The sequence below is a fragment of the Cornus florida genome, unplaced genomic scaffold (genome assembly GCF_030987335.1).
Source record: "Cornus florida cultivar Cherokee Brave unplaced genomic scaffold, ASM3098733v1 CherokeeBrave_3.0.0_Hap2_Chr05, whole genome shotgun sequence".
NCBI classification, from domain to species: domain Eukaryota; kingdom Viridiplantae; phylum Streptophyta; class Magnoliopsida; order Cornales; family Cornaceae; genus Cornus; species Cornus florida.
Window position 1 is genome coordinate 7,570,628 of NW_026775575.1, and position 19,300 is coordinate 7,589,927.

Below are 19,300 nucleotides of genomic sequence, written 5' to 3' on the forward strand. Positions count from 1 at the left end.
TGCTGAAAGTTGGATCGATTGAAAATCAAAGTTGGATCGATCGAACATTGTTGGAAGCGAGCTGTCTTATTCTGTGCACGCCCAAAAGTCCACTTATCACATAGTACGGGATTAGATATTTTTGGGGCTATATTCCTGACTTAGTGACTAAGAAAAGGACTTTCTATATAAAAGGGAAGTGACCCATTTGTAAAGGAGCTTTTTATCTTTTTATTTTTTACATTGTATTTTTTATTTTATCTCTCTAGCAAAGTTAGATATTAGGGTTAGAAGAAAAGAGGAAAGTGGAGGCACATCTCAAGATCCATCTCTAGACCACTCTCTCTCTCCATCTCTAGAGCTTCAAAGAAGAAGAAGAAGAAGAGGAACAAGAAGATGGTGCCATATTTGGAGCTTGGTTCCATGACCACATCTACCTCCTCCATGATTGGCTAGATCTACACTTAGGGCTTGGATGAGCCTTAAGTTTTGTGTAATCTAAACCCTTGTATTTCAATTTTTGGGGATTTATATATATTGTTGTGATTAGTGTTCTAACCTTGTGAATTTAATGAATTTTAGTATATTTCTATGATTTCTATGGTTTAATTCTTCTTATTAATTCTCTAGTTTGTTTACATGTCTATGTGTGATTAAATTAGGAATTATTTCTTACATGATTCATATGGATTAATTCTTTCTATTGATTCTCTATTTGATTACATGTTGTCTTATGTGTGATTATTTGAGAATTAATCTCTACACTAGATTCTCTATGTTGGTTGCATGTCTATGCGTGATTAATTAAGGATTTAGTGATGGCTAAGCATGGGTTTTCATTGAATGGGTTTGTCAATTATTTTGATAGTTTATACTTATGCTTGATGGATTGTTCTACAATTTAAATCATGCTTGTAGGTAGGTAGACAATCTATGCTTGCTTAGATATTCCATGGCTTATTATTGCAAATTCCATGATTCTCTAGATTGATGTGTGCTACAATTGTTGCTACCTAGATGGGTCATGCTTAAAATTGATGGGTTGTGCTACACTTAGTTTAGGTAGACAATTCATACATAAATTAGATAGTCCATGCTTAATATTGCAATTGGTAGTCGCATTTTGTTCACAACAATGTATTCCCCATTAATGGAAAACAAGTGGTTAATTACATGAGCTTAGTGGTAATTCTAACACCGTAAGTCCTCTCTTCATATCTCTTAAATCCCTATTTCTACTTAGTTTATTTTAATTGTATTTTCATTAATTGAAGTAGTTTAATCATCTCATCAAATCTCTTTTGCAATCTTGTGATACGCTAGAGTTGAAGTTAAATTCCAATACGCATAATCCCTTGGGACGATCCCTACTCACTCTTGCTACGTTAATAGTAGTGTTGGTAATGGTTTTTCTAAATTTAAATTTGACCTAAAAGGCTTTTCTTAAACCGCACATTCACTACATCAATTTGGCGTACAAGGAACGGCCGTCGTCAAATTTTGGCGCCGTTGCTAGGGATTAACGGTTTTATTGGAATTAAACTAGACAATAGTGTTCATTTGATTACTTCTATTTTTATTTTATTTTCCATTGTATATTCTTTTCTCTTGTTCTCATTATTATTTGTTCAATTAGGTACTTGACTACAAGGAAGGCAAACTTTGGAACTTGAAGCAATAATTGGAGCTTAAAGCTAATATTAAAATTTGAAATTGCTTAAGGTCCGTTGTGAGCAATTCTTGAAACTCTTGTCTTTTAATTGTGCACTTCTTTGCATGCTTGTGATAGCCCTTGTTGAGGCTCATTATATTGTTTTATCTTTGTCCAAGCATAGGCCGTTGTTGAGGCCATTATTTGTTGCATTTGGATTTTAATTGTGAATGGAGGAATTGTTTGATCCAAGTTTGGGGGGAAATTCCATTCCTTCACCTTATGCCCCTCCATTATATTTTAATCCTTATGAGATTGAGTCCAATTCATTTCATGCATCATCTTATTATGGACTTGATCACACATTCAGTCCTTCTTATGACTATTGCCCTCCACCACAATTTTATGAAGAACCAAATCCACCACCTTCTAGGTACTCACCCGGATTTGAAGAAAAAGTGTTAGCTTTACTTGATGTGTGTGATACCCCTCGGATCCGAGACGCGGGTTGATCAGGCCCAGGCCCAAACCCGAGAGATATCAGACAATTAAAGTATTTTAAAACGAACACAGATTACAAAATAATGAAGAAAATAAATAATAACGCTGAAAGAATTCTAAATTAAAAATTCTCAAACTATAAATATTAAAATCCGATAATCTAAAACTCCATAAGTTTAACAACTCGGGAATCCATCCTTGTGGACCCCTAATAAAATCCCAAACTGAAACTGAAATAACTGAAATGAAACATAAAGCTAAACATAGAGAGTAGTCCTACGTAAACGGAGGAGTGAGTGTCTGTATCTGCTCTGCACGGAACTGACGAACACCTGGAAAATAAAGAGTGGGTCAGGCCCACATGCAAATCCTATTCTACTACGATCCAAACAGTAATCCGATACGCAGATACATCCTAGATAGCTCAACAATATCTATCTAGTCCATACATATATATATCCACACTAAGGGACATTCACTGGACTACAGTAGGGGTCTCAACCTGAATAGAAGGCAACATGCGAAAACGCACCCAAAGGTGGGCATAAGTACCTAAACCTAACAGGGTACACCTCAACCTACTTTAATCAGCTACGCATCCACTGCATATACGCACCCTAATCAACGAGTCTGAGACTCAAGCTCATCTCGTGGTACCATAAACATATATATAAAGTCCGTCCAAAACCAGGGCATGTCATTCAAATACTTATTAAGATGACATACAATAAACAAACTAGTTAGTCACCCAACTTATTTAGTTGATATGACTTAACTACCATCCATTAATCCAAGAAGCCATTCAACTTAGTCGCAGTTGATCTGACTTAGTGACAATTAGGATTCAATATTTTTCAATCCATTCCTTTAATCCGATAGGTTAAGTTTAAGCGTTTTGAGCTAAACCATCCCTAATATGTCACCGTCCCATACCGGTGCATATAATCCTCCATATCCTTGTAAATTACAATACATGCATAATAAGCTAGTAATTTACAATCAAAACCATTATCTATATCATTGCAGAAAAGTATTTAGAATTTTAGCAATATAAATCCCAGCATTAATTCATGTAATTGCACTAGAGAATCTGATATTCCAACAATTAACATCCAGAGCATGCATAGTTCAAACTTTAAACATAAAATGATCTATCATGCATCTAATATAAGATTTATAATCTTATTTACAATTCATTATGTTGCCCAAAATTTAACTAAACAATTTGGTTCTTTCCATCCATTATCAGTATGCTAAGTTGTATGCTTTTGTACTGATTCATCCTTTAAATAATTTATAGAAATTATTTTCAAATCTATTTTGTCTAATTCCTTAGGCCTAAGAGATGTATTATAAACTCTAGAACCTTACCTAGTCCATTTAACCCATTAGATTTAATTAAAATAGGTTTTAAAATAAATCTGGGCATTAAAAACCAAAAATCCCAACTCAGCCGCCTAAGTTACAACTCAGCAGCCTAAGTTACCAACTCAGCCCCCTAAGTTACCAACTCAGTCCCCTAAGTTACAAACTTAGCCGCCTAAGTTAGTGCGGAGGTCGTCTTCTTCGTCTGTTCAGCCTCTGTAAACCCTAAAACTCCATTGTTAAGGTCTCCAAACTTCAACCTATATCCCATACGTCCATAATAAATTATTTTAAATGATTTAGCAGACAAAGATTCAAATTAAATCACAATTCACGCATAAAGATCTAAGAAATAAAGAAATCATGAAGAAGCATATAAAATCTGAAACTCTCTGTTTTAATCCAATTAAACATGCATGATTATTATGTTTTTAGCATTAATTAAGCTCCTGGAGTCTAGCTAGGTATGCACAGAACACAGATTAAAGGGAAAGAGAAGAACAAAAACTTGCCTTTGAGTTTCAGATTTTATACTCTAATCCACGTCTCTGAACTTTCCGTCAATGTCCTAGGCTGTAGTTCTATACCTCTAGTGCTTTGGTTCCACCCAGAAACAACCACGTTTCTTCCTCCTTGAATTGCTTTGTTAATTACCCAAGTTCCACTCTCGGTTCCTCTCTGCCTCTCACAACCTTACTCTGTTTTCTCTCAATATACTAAGTACAGGAATAGGGTTTTCTCTAACCCTAGCAGACTTATACAAGCTTATATATAAGCCCCAATGAAAACCTAATCCTAATCCCAAGCTAATTAAAAGTCGGCTATACAAAAACGTGATATCTAAAACAAAACCCTAAAACAATTAAAACATTTAATTCATCTAAATTAAATAAAGAATATAATAAACCATTAACTAAAAAAAAACACATAATTTAATTAAATAACACAAATACCATTAAGCAAATAAATTATTCAATTAACTAACACAATTAACACAATTCACTCAACTAAGCAAATACACAATTAAATAATTAAAACAAAACAATTAAACAATTAAAAATACAATTAAACAATTAAAAATACAATTAAACAATTAATTAAATACCAGGACTATCCTTTTAAACTTAGGGGTATTACAATGTGCATATTTCACACACTTCACTTATTAATTCTCATTCTCAAACTTTAGCCAAGCTTGAAGCTCAAGTTGAGCAAATTGCAAGTACTCTTTCTCGTCAAGAGGAGGAGGAAGAGGCAAATGAAAAAATGGCAAGAACTTCAATGTATATAGATGAGGATGATGAGAGTGAGGAGGATGAGACAAGTGAGCTAATGCCTAGCACTTTATCTTGTATAGAGGAGGAAGTGGCAAGTGAGTTAGTGGCTAATCCAATAGAGCATAACATGATTAATGAGGACTTTCCTTGTTTTGATTATGATTTTATCTATGACCTTGCTACTCTAGAGAGTGAGGAGATGTTGACTACACTTGAGGTAGGAGAGAAGGAGGAGGAACTTGTTGAAGAGGGCCTTCCTTCTATTTTCTCTATTGACCCTCTTGAGGAGTGTCTTTTTGAAATGTATGAAAATATTGGTTTTGACTTTGAAAGCTCAAAAAATGAAGTGAACTCTCTAATAAACTCCTTAGCTTACTTAAAAGGTGAGGAGATGGTTATTTTTGAGGAAGAGAAGAGGGATGAAGAGATGATGTTCCTTGACATTCCAAATGAATCTTTGAAAGACTTTGCCTTGCCAAGAGTAAGGCCACCCATGATTGATTTTGTTTTCAAGACCATGGATGAAAGGAACAATATCATCTCTTTCATTTCTTTTCAAGTCATTCTTTTGGAGGATGATTTCATTGTTGTAAGTGGGACATTAAATGAGAAAAGCGAAAAGATGATCAATAAGGATGTTTCATATCCGGTTTTTGGTTCTTTTGATTAGTGAGTTGACCCAACGTCTTGTTAGAGACGTTAAATACTAGTATTCGTAGAGTTTTACAACTCTATTCCTCCCTCATTTCTATTTTAAAATTCATTTCTTGCGAAGCCTAGATATTTGCTTTGGGTTCATATGCATTGCTAGGAACTGTGATAAGGATTGCATGAGCTTTCATGTTGAAATTGAGCATTTTGCATAAGTTCGATCGATCTCAAATGAGAGTTCGATCGATCGAACTTCATTCCTATAGCGAACCTGCATCACTCTCTGTCTCATCGATCCAAGAAAATCTTCAGATCTCAGTTCTCAGTTAGATCGATCAGAAGACCTTCGATCGATCTAAACATCAAGTTCGATCGATCTTGAGTTTCAACACTTAGAAAAATTTTGAGCCTGCATAAACCTGCATATTTAAGCTCTCTGTCCCATCGATCGAAAATATTTCAAGATTGATCTGAAGTTTTTCGATCGATCCAACTTCATTATTGGATCGATCTTAAGTTTCAACACTTAGAAAATTTTTGAACCCAAAAACCTGCATATTTTCACCTCTTTGTTAGATCGATCGAGCATTTTGTCAGATCGATCAAACATCTCTACAGGTTTTGAAAATTTATTTTTACTTTTACTTTTATTTTTACTTTTGTTTATATTTCAAAAATCCCAAAAATATTTATTTTATTTTATTTGGTTTAGTTTATTTTATTTTATTTTATTTTTCATTAAAAAAAAAAATCCAAAAATATTTTGTTTAACTTTAATTTTTAATTTTTGTTAATTTTTAATTTTTAATTTCGAAAAATAAAAAAAAAATAAATAAATAATTTTTTTTTCTTTGCATTCTTTATTTTCTTACATTTTTATTTCTTGCCTTTTTATTTTTGTTTGTGTACATATTTGTTTTGTCTAAAAAAAAATAATAATAAAAAAAAAAACAGTTTTTCAATGTAGCATTCCATTTTGCTAGAGACGTTAAACTTAGCACCCACATGACACATTGTGTCTTTTATCTTTTGTATAACTCAGGTTCATTTGCATTTTTATTTCTTTATTTTTCTTACATTTTGTTTCATTGTACATTCTTTCATAAAAAAAAAAAAAAAATGTGAAAAACAAAAAGTAAGAAAATTTTGTATATACTTGCATTGTACATATTGTTTTTCATTTTTTGCATTGTATATATTCTTTCATTGCATTTTACCTTTTTTATTTTTCTTTTTATATTTTGTTCATCCATTTTATTCTTTATTTTTCTTGCATTTTGTATATATTAGCTTTCATTAAATGAAAAATATAAAAAGAGTCACCATTGTAGTCACGCATACTTTATGCTTTAGTTAGGGCTTGATCTCATATCTCTCTTTCATCTTGTGCTATATTGCCTTAGATTGCATGATTTGATTATTCTTATCACATTTGATATTTAATGTGAGTGTGCTAGTGTGGTTATTTAAGTAGGTTGTTAATTCCAAGTTTGAGGGAGACGTCTTTCGAATTGGATCACTACCGGGTTTCATGTCTACATCACCACGGTATACTCTTTCCATCTTTTCCATTGTTCTCATTGCACATTGAGGACAATGTGCAGTTTAAGTTTGGGGGTAAGGTGTTTTTGTTGCATTCTACTTAAGTTTGAGACTTAAATGCATAATTGAGATTTGAGATTGATGTTAGCGATGATTTTGATCTTTTGAGGACTATATTGCTTAAAATTTAAAAATTACTTGACTTGAGAATCCAATACTCCTTGTATGCCTTGTGGATGCCATTTATGAATAAATTTTTCGAAAGATTGATATCTTGCTTGCATTTGTGGTCCACATCATCTTGATTTTGTGATTATTTTGAGATTCATTATAGGATTCTACACTAGCACAGGTGCACACTAGCATTCATTTGTGGGGTATATGCTTTGTTGATTATTGAATTGGTTATATCCCAATTGAACTAGTAGTGCATTGAAAGCTTTCATTCTTGATAAAGGTGGATTACAACCCCTTTTCACTAAATAGCCGGGATTCTAGCCTCATCAAGCACTGAACTTCTTGCGCCGAAAGGTGGAGGGCCCAAACCTTAGGTTAATAATTGAACTTGCTTACTAAAAAAAAAAAAAAAAAAAATGTGCAAAAGCAATAAAAAGTGAGAACTTCTCTCGAATGGTGAGAAGTGGGAAATGATTAGATGGTTGTTGTCTTGATTTGTAACCTAGTTGATTTGAGCTTGTAAGTCCGTAGAGGTATTTGAATGCCTCATGCCCTAAAGCCGTCTGGTTTGGGAGTCATTGACCTAACGCTCGACCTCATGAATCGCTAGAAAGCTTAATAGATCAACACATTGCACTATGCTTCCATCTTTGATCCTTTATAAAAAAAAAAAATGAAAAAAAAATCAAGTGAAAAGAATAAGTGCACCTAGAACAATAAGCTTTAATAAAAGGTCCACTTTTTATCTTGATGATCGGTACTAGATTTGTGTACTATTTTGAAGGTAAGGATGTGATTAATTCTTTAGTTGGCTAAGATAGCAACACATTGATGCCGGACCACTCAAAAAGGATTTTAGAGTTGTTTTAATTTGCATGATCATTTTCTTAATGTGTGGAGGACCATATTTGCTTGTTTGATGTTGAGATTTTGGGAGATTACTTGAAAAGAGTTGAAAAATTGCATACTTGAGGTAGTTTTCTCCCAATGCTTGTTTGCAATATTGGTACCTTTTCTGAAAGAATGAGCTTAATGTTTATGGGTATCCAGTTTTGGAAACCCTCACGAGACTTCACTCGTCCATAGGGGTAACCTAGGGGTTTAAAAGGCTTGTTGCATGTGCTAAGTGCAATCGTGTTCCCTACGAAAGTGGTGTTATCCATTTATTGTTTCCTAGTTATAGTTGTTTAGTTGTTCATTTCATTTCTTTACTTCGTAGTTCATTGATAGGGACTAGCAATATTTAAGTTTGGGGGTGTGATGAGCGTTGAAAAGTACACTTTTAAACCCCTTAAGCTTGAGTATTCTAGTACTTTTATCTATCTTATTTACCCGTTTTAGTACTTACTTGTGTTTTTGTCTATTTCAGGTCAATAATGTTAAAATGGGCAAAAAATGGTTTCTTAAGGCCTTTTTGGAGTCAAACTAAGTCTTGGAGAGTATTCGGAGCAAAAGGAGGCTGATTTGGAGCAAAAAGAGGCTGATCCTGAAAAGCTACCAAGTGAGATCGATAAAAAAAGTGAGATCGATCAAAGTTGGATCGATTGAAAATCAAAGTTGGATCGATCGAAAATCAAAGTTGGATCGATCGAACATTGCTGGCAGCGAGCTGTCTTATTCCGTGCTCACCTAAAAGTCCACCTATCACATAGTACGGGATTAGATATTTTTGGGGCTATATTCCTGACTTAGTGACTAAGAAAATGACCTTCTATATAAAGGGAAGTGACCCATTTGTAAATGAGCTTTTTATCTTTTTATTTTTTTACATTGTATTTTTTATTTTATCTCTCTAACAAAGTTAGATATTAGGGTTAGAAGAAAAGAGGGAAGTGGAGGCACATCTCAAGATCCATCTCTAGACCACTCTCTCTCTCCATCTCTAGAACTTCAAAGAAGAAGAAGAAGAAGAGGAACAAGAAGATGGAGCCATATTTGGAGCTTGGTTCCATGACCACATCTACCTCCTCCATGATTGGCTAGATCTACACTTAGGGCTTAGATGAGCCCTAAGTCTTGTGTAATCTAAACCCTTGTATTTCTATTTTTGGGGATTTATATATATTGTTGTGATTAGTGTTCTAACCTTGTGAATTTAATGAATCTTGGTATATTTCTATGATTTCTATGGTTTAATTCTTCTTATTAATTCTCTAGTTTGTTTACATGTCTATGTGTGATTAAATTAGGAATTATTTCTTATATGATTCATATGGATTAATTCTTTCTATTGATTCTCTATTTGATTACATGTTGTCTTATGTGTGATTATTTGGGAATTAATCTCTATACTAGATTCTCTATGTTGGTTGCATGTCTATGTGTGATTAATTAAGGATTTATTGATGGCTAAACATGGGTTTTCATTGAATGGGTTTGTTAATTAATTTGATGGTTTATACTTATGCTTGATGGGATGTTCTACAATTTAAATCATGCTTGTAGGTAGGTAGACAATCTATGCTTGCTTAGATATTCCATGGCTTATTATTGCAAATTTCATGATTCTCTAAATTGATGTGTGCCACAATTATTGCTACCTAGATGGGTCATGCTTAAAATTGATGGGTTGTGGTACACTTAGTTTAGGTAGACAATTCATACATAAATTAGATGGTCCATGCTTAATATTGCAATTGGTAGTCGCATTTTGTTCACAACAATGTATTCCCCATTAATGGAAAACAAATGGTTAATTAGATGAGCTTAGTGGTGATTCTAACACCCTAAGTCCTCTCTTCATATCTCTTAAATCCCTATCTCTACTTAGTTTATTTTAATTGTATTTTCATTAATTGAAGTAGTTTGATTATCTCATCAAATCTCTTTTGCAATCTTGTGATACGCAAGAGTTGAAGTTAAATTCCAACACGCATAATCCCTTGGGATGATCCCTACTCACTCTTGCTACGTTAGTAGTAGTGTTGGTAGTGATTTTTATAAATTTAAATTTGATCTAAAAGGCTTTTCTTGAATCGCATATTCACTACATCAATTTGGCGTACAAGGAACGACCGTCGTCTATAATGCTATCGCCCTAAAAACCCACAAAGCACAGATGTTATTTATTTTTGATTTGGAGTCTTGCTTTCAACAATACTAAGTGGTTGTTCAATAAGTTTGAAGTTCTCTAGTTGGGTGAGTGTGAATTAGCCATTTTTAATTTAATAATGCTGCAGCATATATATGCAATGTTAGATGAGGTGCTTAATGTTTGCATCGCATGTGTGCATTAACATACATACGACATCCTAAATGTTTTTGATTTCGCAATTTTTTAGTGATTAAATTGCTTATCTTCACTTCAGTTGAGTTTTGAGCATATTTTGCTTTGCTGTTGCTTAGTGCTCATCTTGTATATATTTAAAATTTATCACATGTATATGATTATAAAGTTAGTGTGTATAAATTTGGTTTATGGTTATATAATTTCTCTCCACTTAACTTATGTTGCATACACATTTTCCTTTTTGCATTTTTTCTGCTTGACAAATTGCCCAGAAAAGCCAGTATACCTTGATTTGGTGATATTACCTATGTAATATACCTTCCTAGAGAAAAAGACTATTTATATCATATACTCCGTATATTTTGCTGTCTAGTAGAAGTATTAGTTTTGAAGTGCGTTGTTTTTGGGAGTAAGATAAAAGAGAGTTGTCAATTAATCCACTATTTTTTTTTTTTTTTGGCTAATATTTTTCACAATAATTCTCTTCATATTAGTGAATCAGCCTCCAAATACACATCACTTGTGTAAAATCTTGTCATTTGTACACATATAGCTTGATGAAACTTCATGTTGATAAGTGCTCAAATGTTGCACATTTTAGCACATAAGTTAGGGTATTGTAGTCCTTTCATCTATCTTTATTTTCCCGTTTTAGTACTAATTTATGTTTTTGTCTATTTCATGTCAATAAGGTTCAAACAGGCTAATTTCGGTCTATTATTAAGGCCTCTTTGGAGTCAAACTGAGTCTTTGTGAGAAGCTGGAGCAAAAGGGGGCTGATGCTGAAAATTGCCTTCTCTGAACAATCGAACTCTGAACGATTGAGCTCTGAACAATTGAACCTTTTGATCTTATCCTCATAACTACTGTCCTTATCCCCATAAATATCTCAGCTTTTGTCCTTATCCACATTATGCGCAGACATGTTATAGTCGATCGAATCAAAGCTCTGATCGATCGAACAAACTCTGAATGATCGAACCATACCTGCGAACGATCGTGCTAGGAGTAGTTTTAATATCAGTTCGGGCTCAAACTTCATGGACGAAGGGGTTATGGGGTTGGACCATTTTTGGGCCTATTCACTATAAGAAATTAAGCTATTAGGGACAGTCTTTTAGTGACGCACTAAAACCCATCCCTAAAGATCTTATTATTAAGGACGGGCAAATTTTACCGTCCCTAATACCAGCCTTTTAAGGACAGTCAATCTGATATGTCACCAAATCCCTAAAACCTGTCCCTAAAAAGGTTTTTTTTTTTGGCACAGCCTATTGAAGACCGTCCCCAATGCCATAAAAAAATAGTGCCAAACTTTAGCGCTTCATTTTTCTTTTGTTTGGCGCAAAAATGAAATAATATAAAATTATTTCATTTTACAACATAGGGAAGCCCATTACACTACGTTGTTTTAATCTAAAAAAAATTAGTATCATTTGCAAACCTCTTCCACCGTCACAACTCACAAAGCTCTTCAGTTCTTCACCTCTTCTGTTCTTCTCAACGTCGCCCTGCTCTACGACCTAATAGCAACCTTTGGAAGATTTTTTTCGTTTCCAGCCAATCCAACCTCCTAATCTCAGTAGAGGCAAGCAAAAGTTCATTCATTCTTTTCCTGTTTGCCATTTTTTATGATCCTCACCCTAGTTTTTTCTAGGGCTTCGAAATTACAAAAGGCCTATTGAAGGGGTAAATTACAAATCTGGAAAAGGCTTGTCGTCTGAGTCTGAATCACTGTGGGAAATCATACAGGTTGTTTGAACTTTCTATCTTTATTAATTTATTCCTTATATACATATAAATATATATGTATATATATCCTTTATATATATATATGCAATTCATTCATCAGTTCAAGGACATATGAAGAATTTGTGTACTATTTTCATTTTTATTATGTTGTTTCTTTACTCATTCATTATTATACAATAGATTTAATCACTCAACCTTCTGCTACTTCTTTTACTGGCGGCTATCTACTTGCCGAGAGGTATGTTTCACTCTCTTCTTCGTATCTCAATTAACTAACTTAGATTACTTCTCTATCTATACTATTTGTTTATTTATTTAAATATTTTTTTGAGGTTGATTTAGGTATGAGTTTTATAGAATTTCTATCTAATATTTGAGCTGCACTTTATTTATTTTTTTGGAAAAACAAAGAACAGTGGGCATAGATAGCGCCTCTTTTACCTCTTCTGGTGTAGAGCATAGAAAGTGCACCTATGAAATTTGCGGTTGATAAGAGAAGTAATCTTGGTTTTGATTCTATTTCTATATGAATAATTATCTTTAGTGTCTGTTATTGGCTTGTTGGTTTCAAATTTATCTTATAAATATGCTAAACTCAACTTCTTTTTTGAATATTATTAAGGTTGGTGCAATATTAAATCTTAGAGCAATGAGGTGGACCATGCTGAAGAAAAGGAAATCCTATAAACGCTGCTACCTGATAGGTTTGAAAGGAAAGGTGAGAGAAATCAGAGTGGTTATTCATTCTGATGACCAAATACTTGTGTGGTTCTATCTTTGTTTATTAATTTTTGCAATTTTTGATTAATTTTAGGGACAATGTCTACAAATTCCTACCTCTGCCCCTGCAAGTGAGGGCCTCCACCCCTATTGGATTTATTTATTTATTTTAAATATATATATATATATATATATATATATATTGAACACTTAGAATTTTTCTAAAATTATAGTAATGCCCTTGCTGAATTTTTAATATAGCCCTCTGTTATGGTTATATGAATCTTTTTTATATCTTGTTGTTATTCAAGGTCTCCTCCACCTCAGACACATAATTTTGTGGTTTCATCACTGTTTCGTATAGATTTCAAGAATGAGTTTGATCAGAATTGATAATTGGTGCTATTATATACTTATTGCAGGTCATATCCACTAGCTGTTCACCCAAGATTGAGTTTGATCAGAAGTTTAGGTATGATATATTTCTTACTCCTCTTATTATATTATATTTTATTTGTTTATTTATCAATTTCTGGATTTTAATGCTTTATAAGTTTATATTACCTAGATATTTAGTTCTAATGCTCTTATTATGTTTTATTTATCAATTTCTAGATTTTAATGCTCTATAAGTTTATATTACCTAGATATTTAGTTCTAATGCTCTCCGTCATTTATCTATCGTGATTATGCATATATATGGATGGATATATGTATATGCATATGTGTATATATGTACTTGTGTATGTTTGTGTATTGTATTTTTATAATTTTACATTTATATTTATATAGATGGATATATGTATATGCATATGTGTTTATATTTACTTCAGATTTTATTTATTTATCAAAAGCTGTTACAGAGAAGTACATCTTTCTCATACCCCTAGAGATGAGTTTCTCTGACTAAATGCTTCTGCAAAATAAGATTTATAATCATTGAACTGAATCACAATCCTGTGGAATGCTTCATTGCTTGAATTCCATAGGGAAATATACAATATTCTATTTATTTTAGCTATATTACTTGGTTAGGAAATCATTTTTCTATTTTCCTTCTTGTTTGTATGGGTTGTACCCTTGTTTTGGCACCTTTTAATGATATTTTACTACTTCCCCCCTCCCTACCAAAAAAAGAGAGAGCGTATGGATTAAGTACATATATTTTGTTTTGCATATATTTTTTTTAAAGGACCATTTTTCTTTATCAATAATAGGCCTTGCATATATTTTCACTACTCCCCCACTACAGCTGTGATCGTCTCCTCATCCTAAATAACTTATTTGTTCTTGCATAGACACAACATATCTTAGATTAGGTGAGCTACTTGTGCCAAACATACCCCATTCGCCCTCTTCTATATATAACTCCTACTACATTGCCATGTTATCAACATACTATATACACTACTCTAGCTAAATATATGATCAACAACTATTTCTAGTTAGCAAATATAATTAAAATGGCCATAATTACAGTAGTAGCTTGTCTTTTGCTCTTAATGAGTGGCTCCTCATATGAGTTGTTAAGATAGAACAAACTATAAATATAGATGAATCTTAGAGATAATAAGTTAAAATTAATTCAACCAAAGAATTTGTATTAAGTAGGATTATTAGAAAGTGCTAGTTCATTAATAGGAACAATTACATAAAATATGGTTAGTGTAATTACAAAAAATGATGTAGCAGATCTTCAAATAATAAATGATAGTACACAAAGAAATTTAAAACAGGATTTTCAGTTAATTCATTTAGGAGTTATAGTAGATTTACTAATATAAAGCAAGCTTTATTAGGAAGTATGGAATTAGATATGAATAATAACTATCAGATAACTTATATTCAACCAGGTTTTATGTTAGCATTTAAAGATTTTCATAAAATTATAAGAATAACAATATAGTCAATAGGATGTCAGATGAAACCAGGAGAAAAGAATTTATTAGTAATGATAGGATTTATGGTAGATTAACAAAAAGTGCTAAAGTCAGAACTAAGTTAGACTTTGAAAATAATTTAGCAATACTTAGTCAGAAAGGTATTCCTATAATTCAAGCTAATAAAATTAGTAGTCAAGCTTTGCAAGGATTAGAATGGGATTTTGATAAGATTATGAAAGCTAAAACAAGACAGATAGAAGCGCCACAATTAGCACACCTTTATAGTGTTAATGGACAGACAAACTGCAACTTTTTGTGGCACTCACCCTCCAACACTATGCGGACTTCAAAATTGTAATTTCAAGTCCGAGATTATATATATCTTTCACAATGTGTATTGGACAAAAGTACACAACAAAAATTAAAATGGTTGATACTTGCTTTTACATGTTATAGCAAGAAATGGTTTTTCATTTAAAGCCTACTTATACCTTATACATTATACAGAACCTAAAAGAAGTAGGTTCATGGTTAAGAAATGGAATTTTAATCAACATTCTCCTATTTACTTCATTGTGATTCCTAAATTATATCATTGTCTTGTTTATATCCTCAGTGTAACTTCAGAGAGTTATTGACGTAGCAGCTGTCAAAACAATGAATATTTTAGAATCAATTAATTCCAAATTTAATCATGCTACTTGTCAAAAGTTGAGATGCATGCAAATAGACATTAATCATGATGAAGGTGTGCCAATAAATTAGTATGAATAAAGCTTATATAGTGACTCCACATAAGTTTGATGTTTACCATTAATTATATCCCAAAAATGATGAAACCATTAAATTGATCAGATTGGGACAAGTTGATGAGCCTAAAATAACCCATCACTCATTGCATTGGTCCGAGTTCATTTCATTTGATTTGCTGAGTAAAAGGCTTCCAATGCTGATCCCAAATACTGAAATTATGTGCTTGTCTGTCCCAGTTATACTAGTGTATTGATCTTTACTTACCATAATCTTTGTTGATACTCCTTATGCGCAGCCAGCGCGATAGCAAAGTTTTTCATAGATGAGAAGAGCAGAAGTGAATAAGTCAGTGATGTCCTATATATAAGTAAGATCCTTTCTTGACTTTCACTGAAAGAGCTTTAGTTAGCTCTTTTTCTTCCAAAAATAGAAGTGAAGAACGAATCTCTCACTCATTCCTATTTATCTATATATATACATAAAAAAAAAAATTTATCTTGACTTAGTTTATAGTTAATTTTTGATTAAGCTACTGATGTTTAACACTACATTAATCTCAATTTTAGGATGAAATTAAACAGATTTTTTCACAAGTTTTTCACAATTCTGATGGTACCAATCTTATCATAAATGATGTTAAGATAGTGGAAAACCAATTAGGTATCAGAAAGGGATATCGTCATTCAGAAAAGGTTTTATAGCTCCAAGCCATCAACGTGCATTCTCATCTTTTGAAGAGGCTTCTAAAAAAAGGGTAAAAAATGTTGAAGAAAATAATGCACAACTTAGGGAGAAAGTTACAAATTTAGAGGAGAAGTTGGATACATTTCAGCACCTCCTTCAGTAGCAATAACACCTCCTTCAGCAGCAACAACAGCAGCAATAGGAGCTACAACAGCTCCTTGAGTAGCAATAACAGAACCAATAGCCGTCACCATGATTCCACCAATAACAGCATGCCCCACCAAGCTGGTATCAACAGCCGCCAACATGGTGGCAATTTCAACACCACCTACGAGCACCACCACAACAATCACCTGAATGAACTATAAAGATAATTATTTGGTAGATATATTTTGGAGCTTTTTGATGGCTAGCTAGCTGATTTCTAACTATTTTGGTAGTGTATTTTTTTGCCAACATTTTCATGATTACATTCAGTTTAAAATGATGTTTTAAGTTTTGAGGATGTTTGGAACCATTTGATGTTAAGGCAGTTAGTAGATACTTTTAGCTCTTCTTTACAAAACTGGAGAATTTGTAATTTCATCATGAGATTAAGAGCTTATTTATTGGCACCGTATTGTGGTCATAATCTATTTTTTTCTTTCTAAAATGATATTGTGGATGAATGTACTTATTAGTTTCGATGTTTTGGTTTATAAGATGGATGTGGTTTAATAGTGTTTTTAGAATACAAATCCAGCAGAGCAAAAACAAAATAATAATAATAATAATAATAATCAAGTATTAGGGACAATTTATAACTATCACAAATTTAATAATAATAATAATAATAAATCCTATTAGGGACAATACATATTGTGCCTAATAAGTATTGTATTAGGGACGGACAACAAAGCTGTCCCTAATATATCAACTATTAGGGATAGTAAATACCATCCCTAATTAATCAAAGGGGTACGGTCTTATTTGGAACAGTAAGTCCATCCCTAATAAATCAAAGTGGGCGGGCCTTTTCGGGACGGTAAGTCTGTCCCTTAAGGTTGATTTTTTTAGGGACGGATAATTTTTACTGTCCCTAAAAATCTTTTGTAACACAACTATTAGGGACAGTCTTAGGGCTTTTAGGGACAGATTTGATCGTCACTAAAAACCTAATTTCTTGTAGTGATTTCTGACTTGTTTGGGACTCCAAGGGCCACATATAAAAGGCCAATTAAACCATTTGTAAATATTATGTTTTAATTTACATTGTAATAGTTAGAAAGAGAAAGAGAAAGGTGATGATGTTTTAATGTTTTAATTTCTTGTAGAAGAAAAAAAGAGTGGAGGCACTAAGAACACCGAGAACCTCTACATACACTCTCTCTAAAGAGCTTCAAAGAAGAAGAAGATGATGATGATGCCATGCTTAGAGGAGGACCTTGTTGACACCTTGAACACCTCTACCACCATGGGCTAGATCTTCACTTAGGGCTTGGATGAGCCCTAAGTCTTGTGTAATCTAAACCCTTGTATTTCTATTTTTGGAGATTTATATATATTGTTGTGATTAGTAGTTAGCCTTATGATTGTTGATTTAACTCTTTTTAGTGATTCTCGATTTTAATTACATGTTGTCTTATGTGTGATTATTTGGGAATTGATCTCTATACAAAAATCTTTATGTTGGTTGCATGTCTATGTGTGATTAATTAAGGATTTAGTAATGGCTAAGCATGGTTTTCATTGAATGGGTTTGTAAATTAATTTGATGGATTATGCTTACACTTGATTGGTTATTCTACAATTTAATTCATGTTTTTAGGTAGATAGACAATCAATGCTTGATTTGATACTCCACACTTATTATTGCACAAATTCTATAATTCTCTAGATTGATGTGTACTCTCATTAGAAACATTTGCTAACTAATTGATGGATTATACATTTGTCTTGGTTGGTTGTTCTACACTTAGTTTACTTATTGGTTAGGTAGTGTGATGGCCTTGGTTTTCCAAACCAGTGCGTCCTGTGAAGAATCGTAGTTTGACCCGATAACGGATTCGAAATGCAGAAGCTAAAATAGAAAACAAGTCTCTAGGGATATACAACATCCCTAGGACACCAAAGTGACCTTCCATGAGGCCACATAACTCCACAAGAACCGACGCAGAAGAAAAGATCAGAAAAAGACCAAATAAGCCCCCAAGGGCAAAATAATCTTTTTATATAGAAGCAACGTCTCTAGAAATGTACATCATTCCCAAGACACATCCGTGACTTCCTACGAAGTCACAGAACTCAGAAGAAAGCATAGCGGAAGCAAAATAAAAAGGAAAACGGAAAAGTTTAGTCCCAAGGGCAAAATAGTAATTTTCAGCAATATTTGGGTGCTATCGAGCACACCATTGGAAAGACAATGAAAAATTAATGAACTTAGACTCAAGAATCACTTGATTCGAAATCCGGACGGAAGAGAAAAGTCAAAACAAAGTTTTGATGTCATTGCGGACGTGAATAGTATTTTGACAGCAGTGAATAGTGTTTTGATAGCAATGAATAGTGTTTTGACAGCAATGAATAATGCTGGGCAGAAAAATGCTAAAACCGGGGTGCTGTTTTAAGGCACTAAATGACGTTTTTTGGAAAAACACGAAGAAGAAACCCCCCTCAAAATAATTTTTCCAAGATGACTATGTTGAAAGAAATATTTATTTTTGATGTGAAATTCCCAAAATGCCCTTATAACAGACTTCTTCAAAAAATGCATGAGCGCACAGAAAATCAGATTTGACGCGGGATTTTCAAGACTGAGATGGAATTTTCCGGAAATCACCTTTTCTATGTAATATGTCAAGGCCAGAATTTATTTTTCAAAGGAAATTCCCAAAATACTCCTAAATCAGTTTAGGTCAAAAAAAGAAAAGAAAAGGGTAAACAACTTTGCACCAAGTGTTCATTTGACCCTAAATAGTGTTTTGTGCTAAAACGATCATGCATGCAAATGTAAATAGTGATTTGAAGCACGCGAGAATGGTCTGTGATTCCTAAAAATGCCCAATGCAAAATACGACCTATCCGAACCTCAAAATGCAAAAAAAATGCTTTAAATGGAAAACTTGAGACCAACAAACATCCATTTTATACAAATGTG

The 19,300-nt window shown here is 33.0% G+C and overlaps 1 protein-coding gene across 1 annotated transcript; it reads left to right on the forward strand.

The window, feature by feature from the left end:
* The first annotated feature begins 10,313 nt into the window (after positions 1-10,313).
* On the forward strand, positions 10,314-17,776 carry LOC132309023 (uncharacterized). The gene is made up of 7 exons (XM_059807377.1): positions 10,314-10,346; positions 11,903-11,960; positions 12,030-12,124; positions 12,747-12,842; positions 13,267-13,316; positions 15,776-15,847; positions 17,478-17,776. Exons 1-6 carry the CDS (start codon positions 10,314-10,316, stop codon positions 15,804-15,806), a joined length of 363 nt encoding a protein of 120 aa, XP_059663360.1. The 3' UTR covers positions 15,807-15,847; positions 17,478-17,776.
* Positions 17,777-19,300: the final 1,524 nt, after the last annotated feature.

Coding starts and splice junctions, on each gene's coding strand:
- LOC132309023 (XM_059807377.1), top strand. CDS start 10,314: ATGCTGCAGCATATATATGCAATGTTAGATGAG. Junction 11,961..12,029: donor ACCTCCTAATCTCAGTAGAG/GCAAGCAAAAGT, acceptor AGTTTTTTCTAG/GGCTTCGAAATTACAAAAGG. Junction 13,317..15,775: donor GAGTTTGATCAGAAGTTTAG/GTATGATATATT, acceptor CCTTATGCGCAG/CCAGCGCGATAGCAAAGTTT.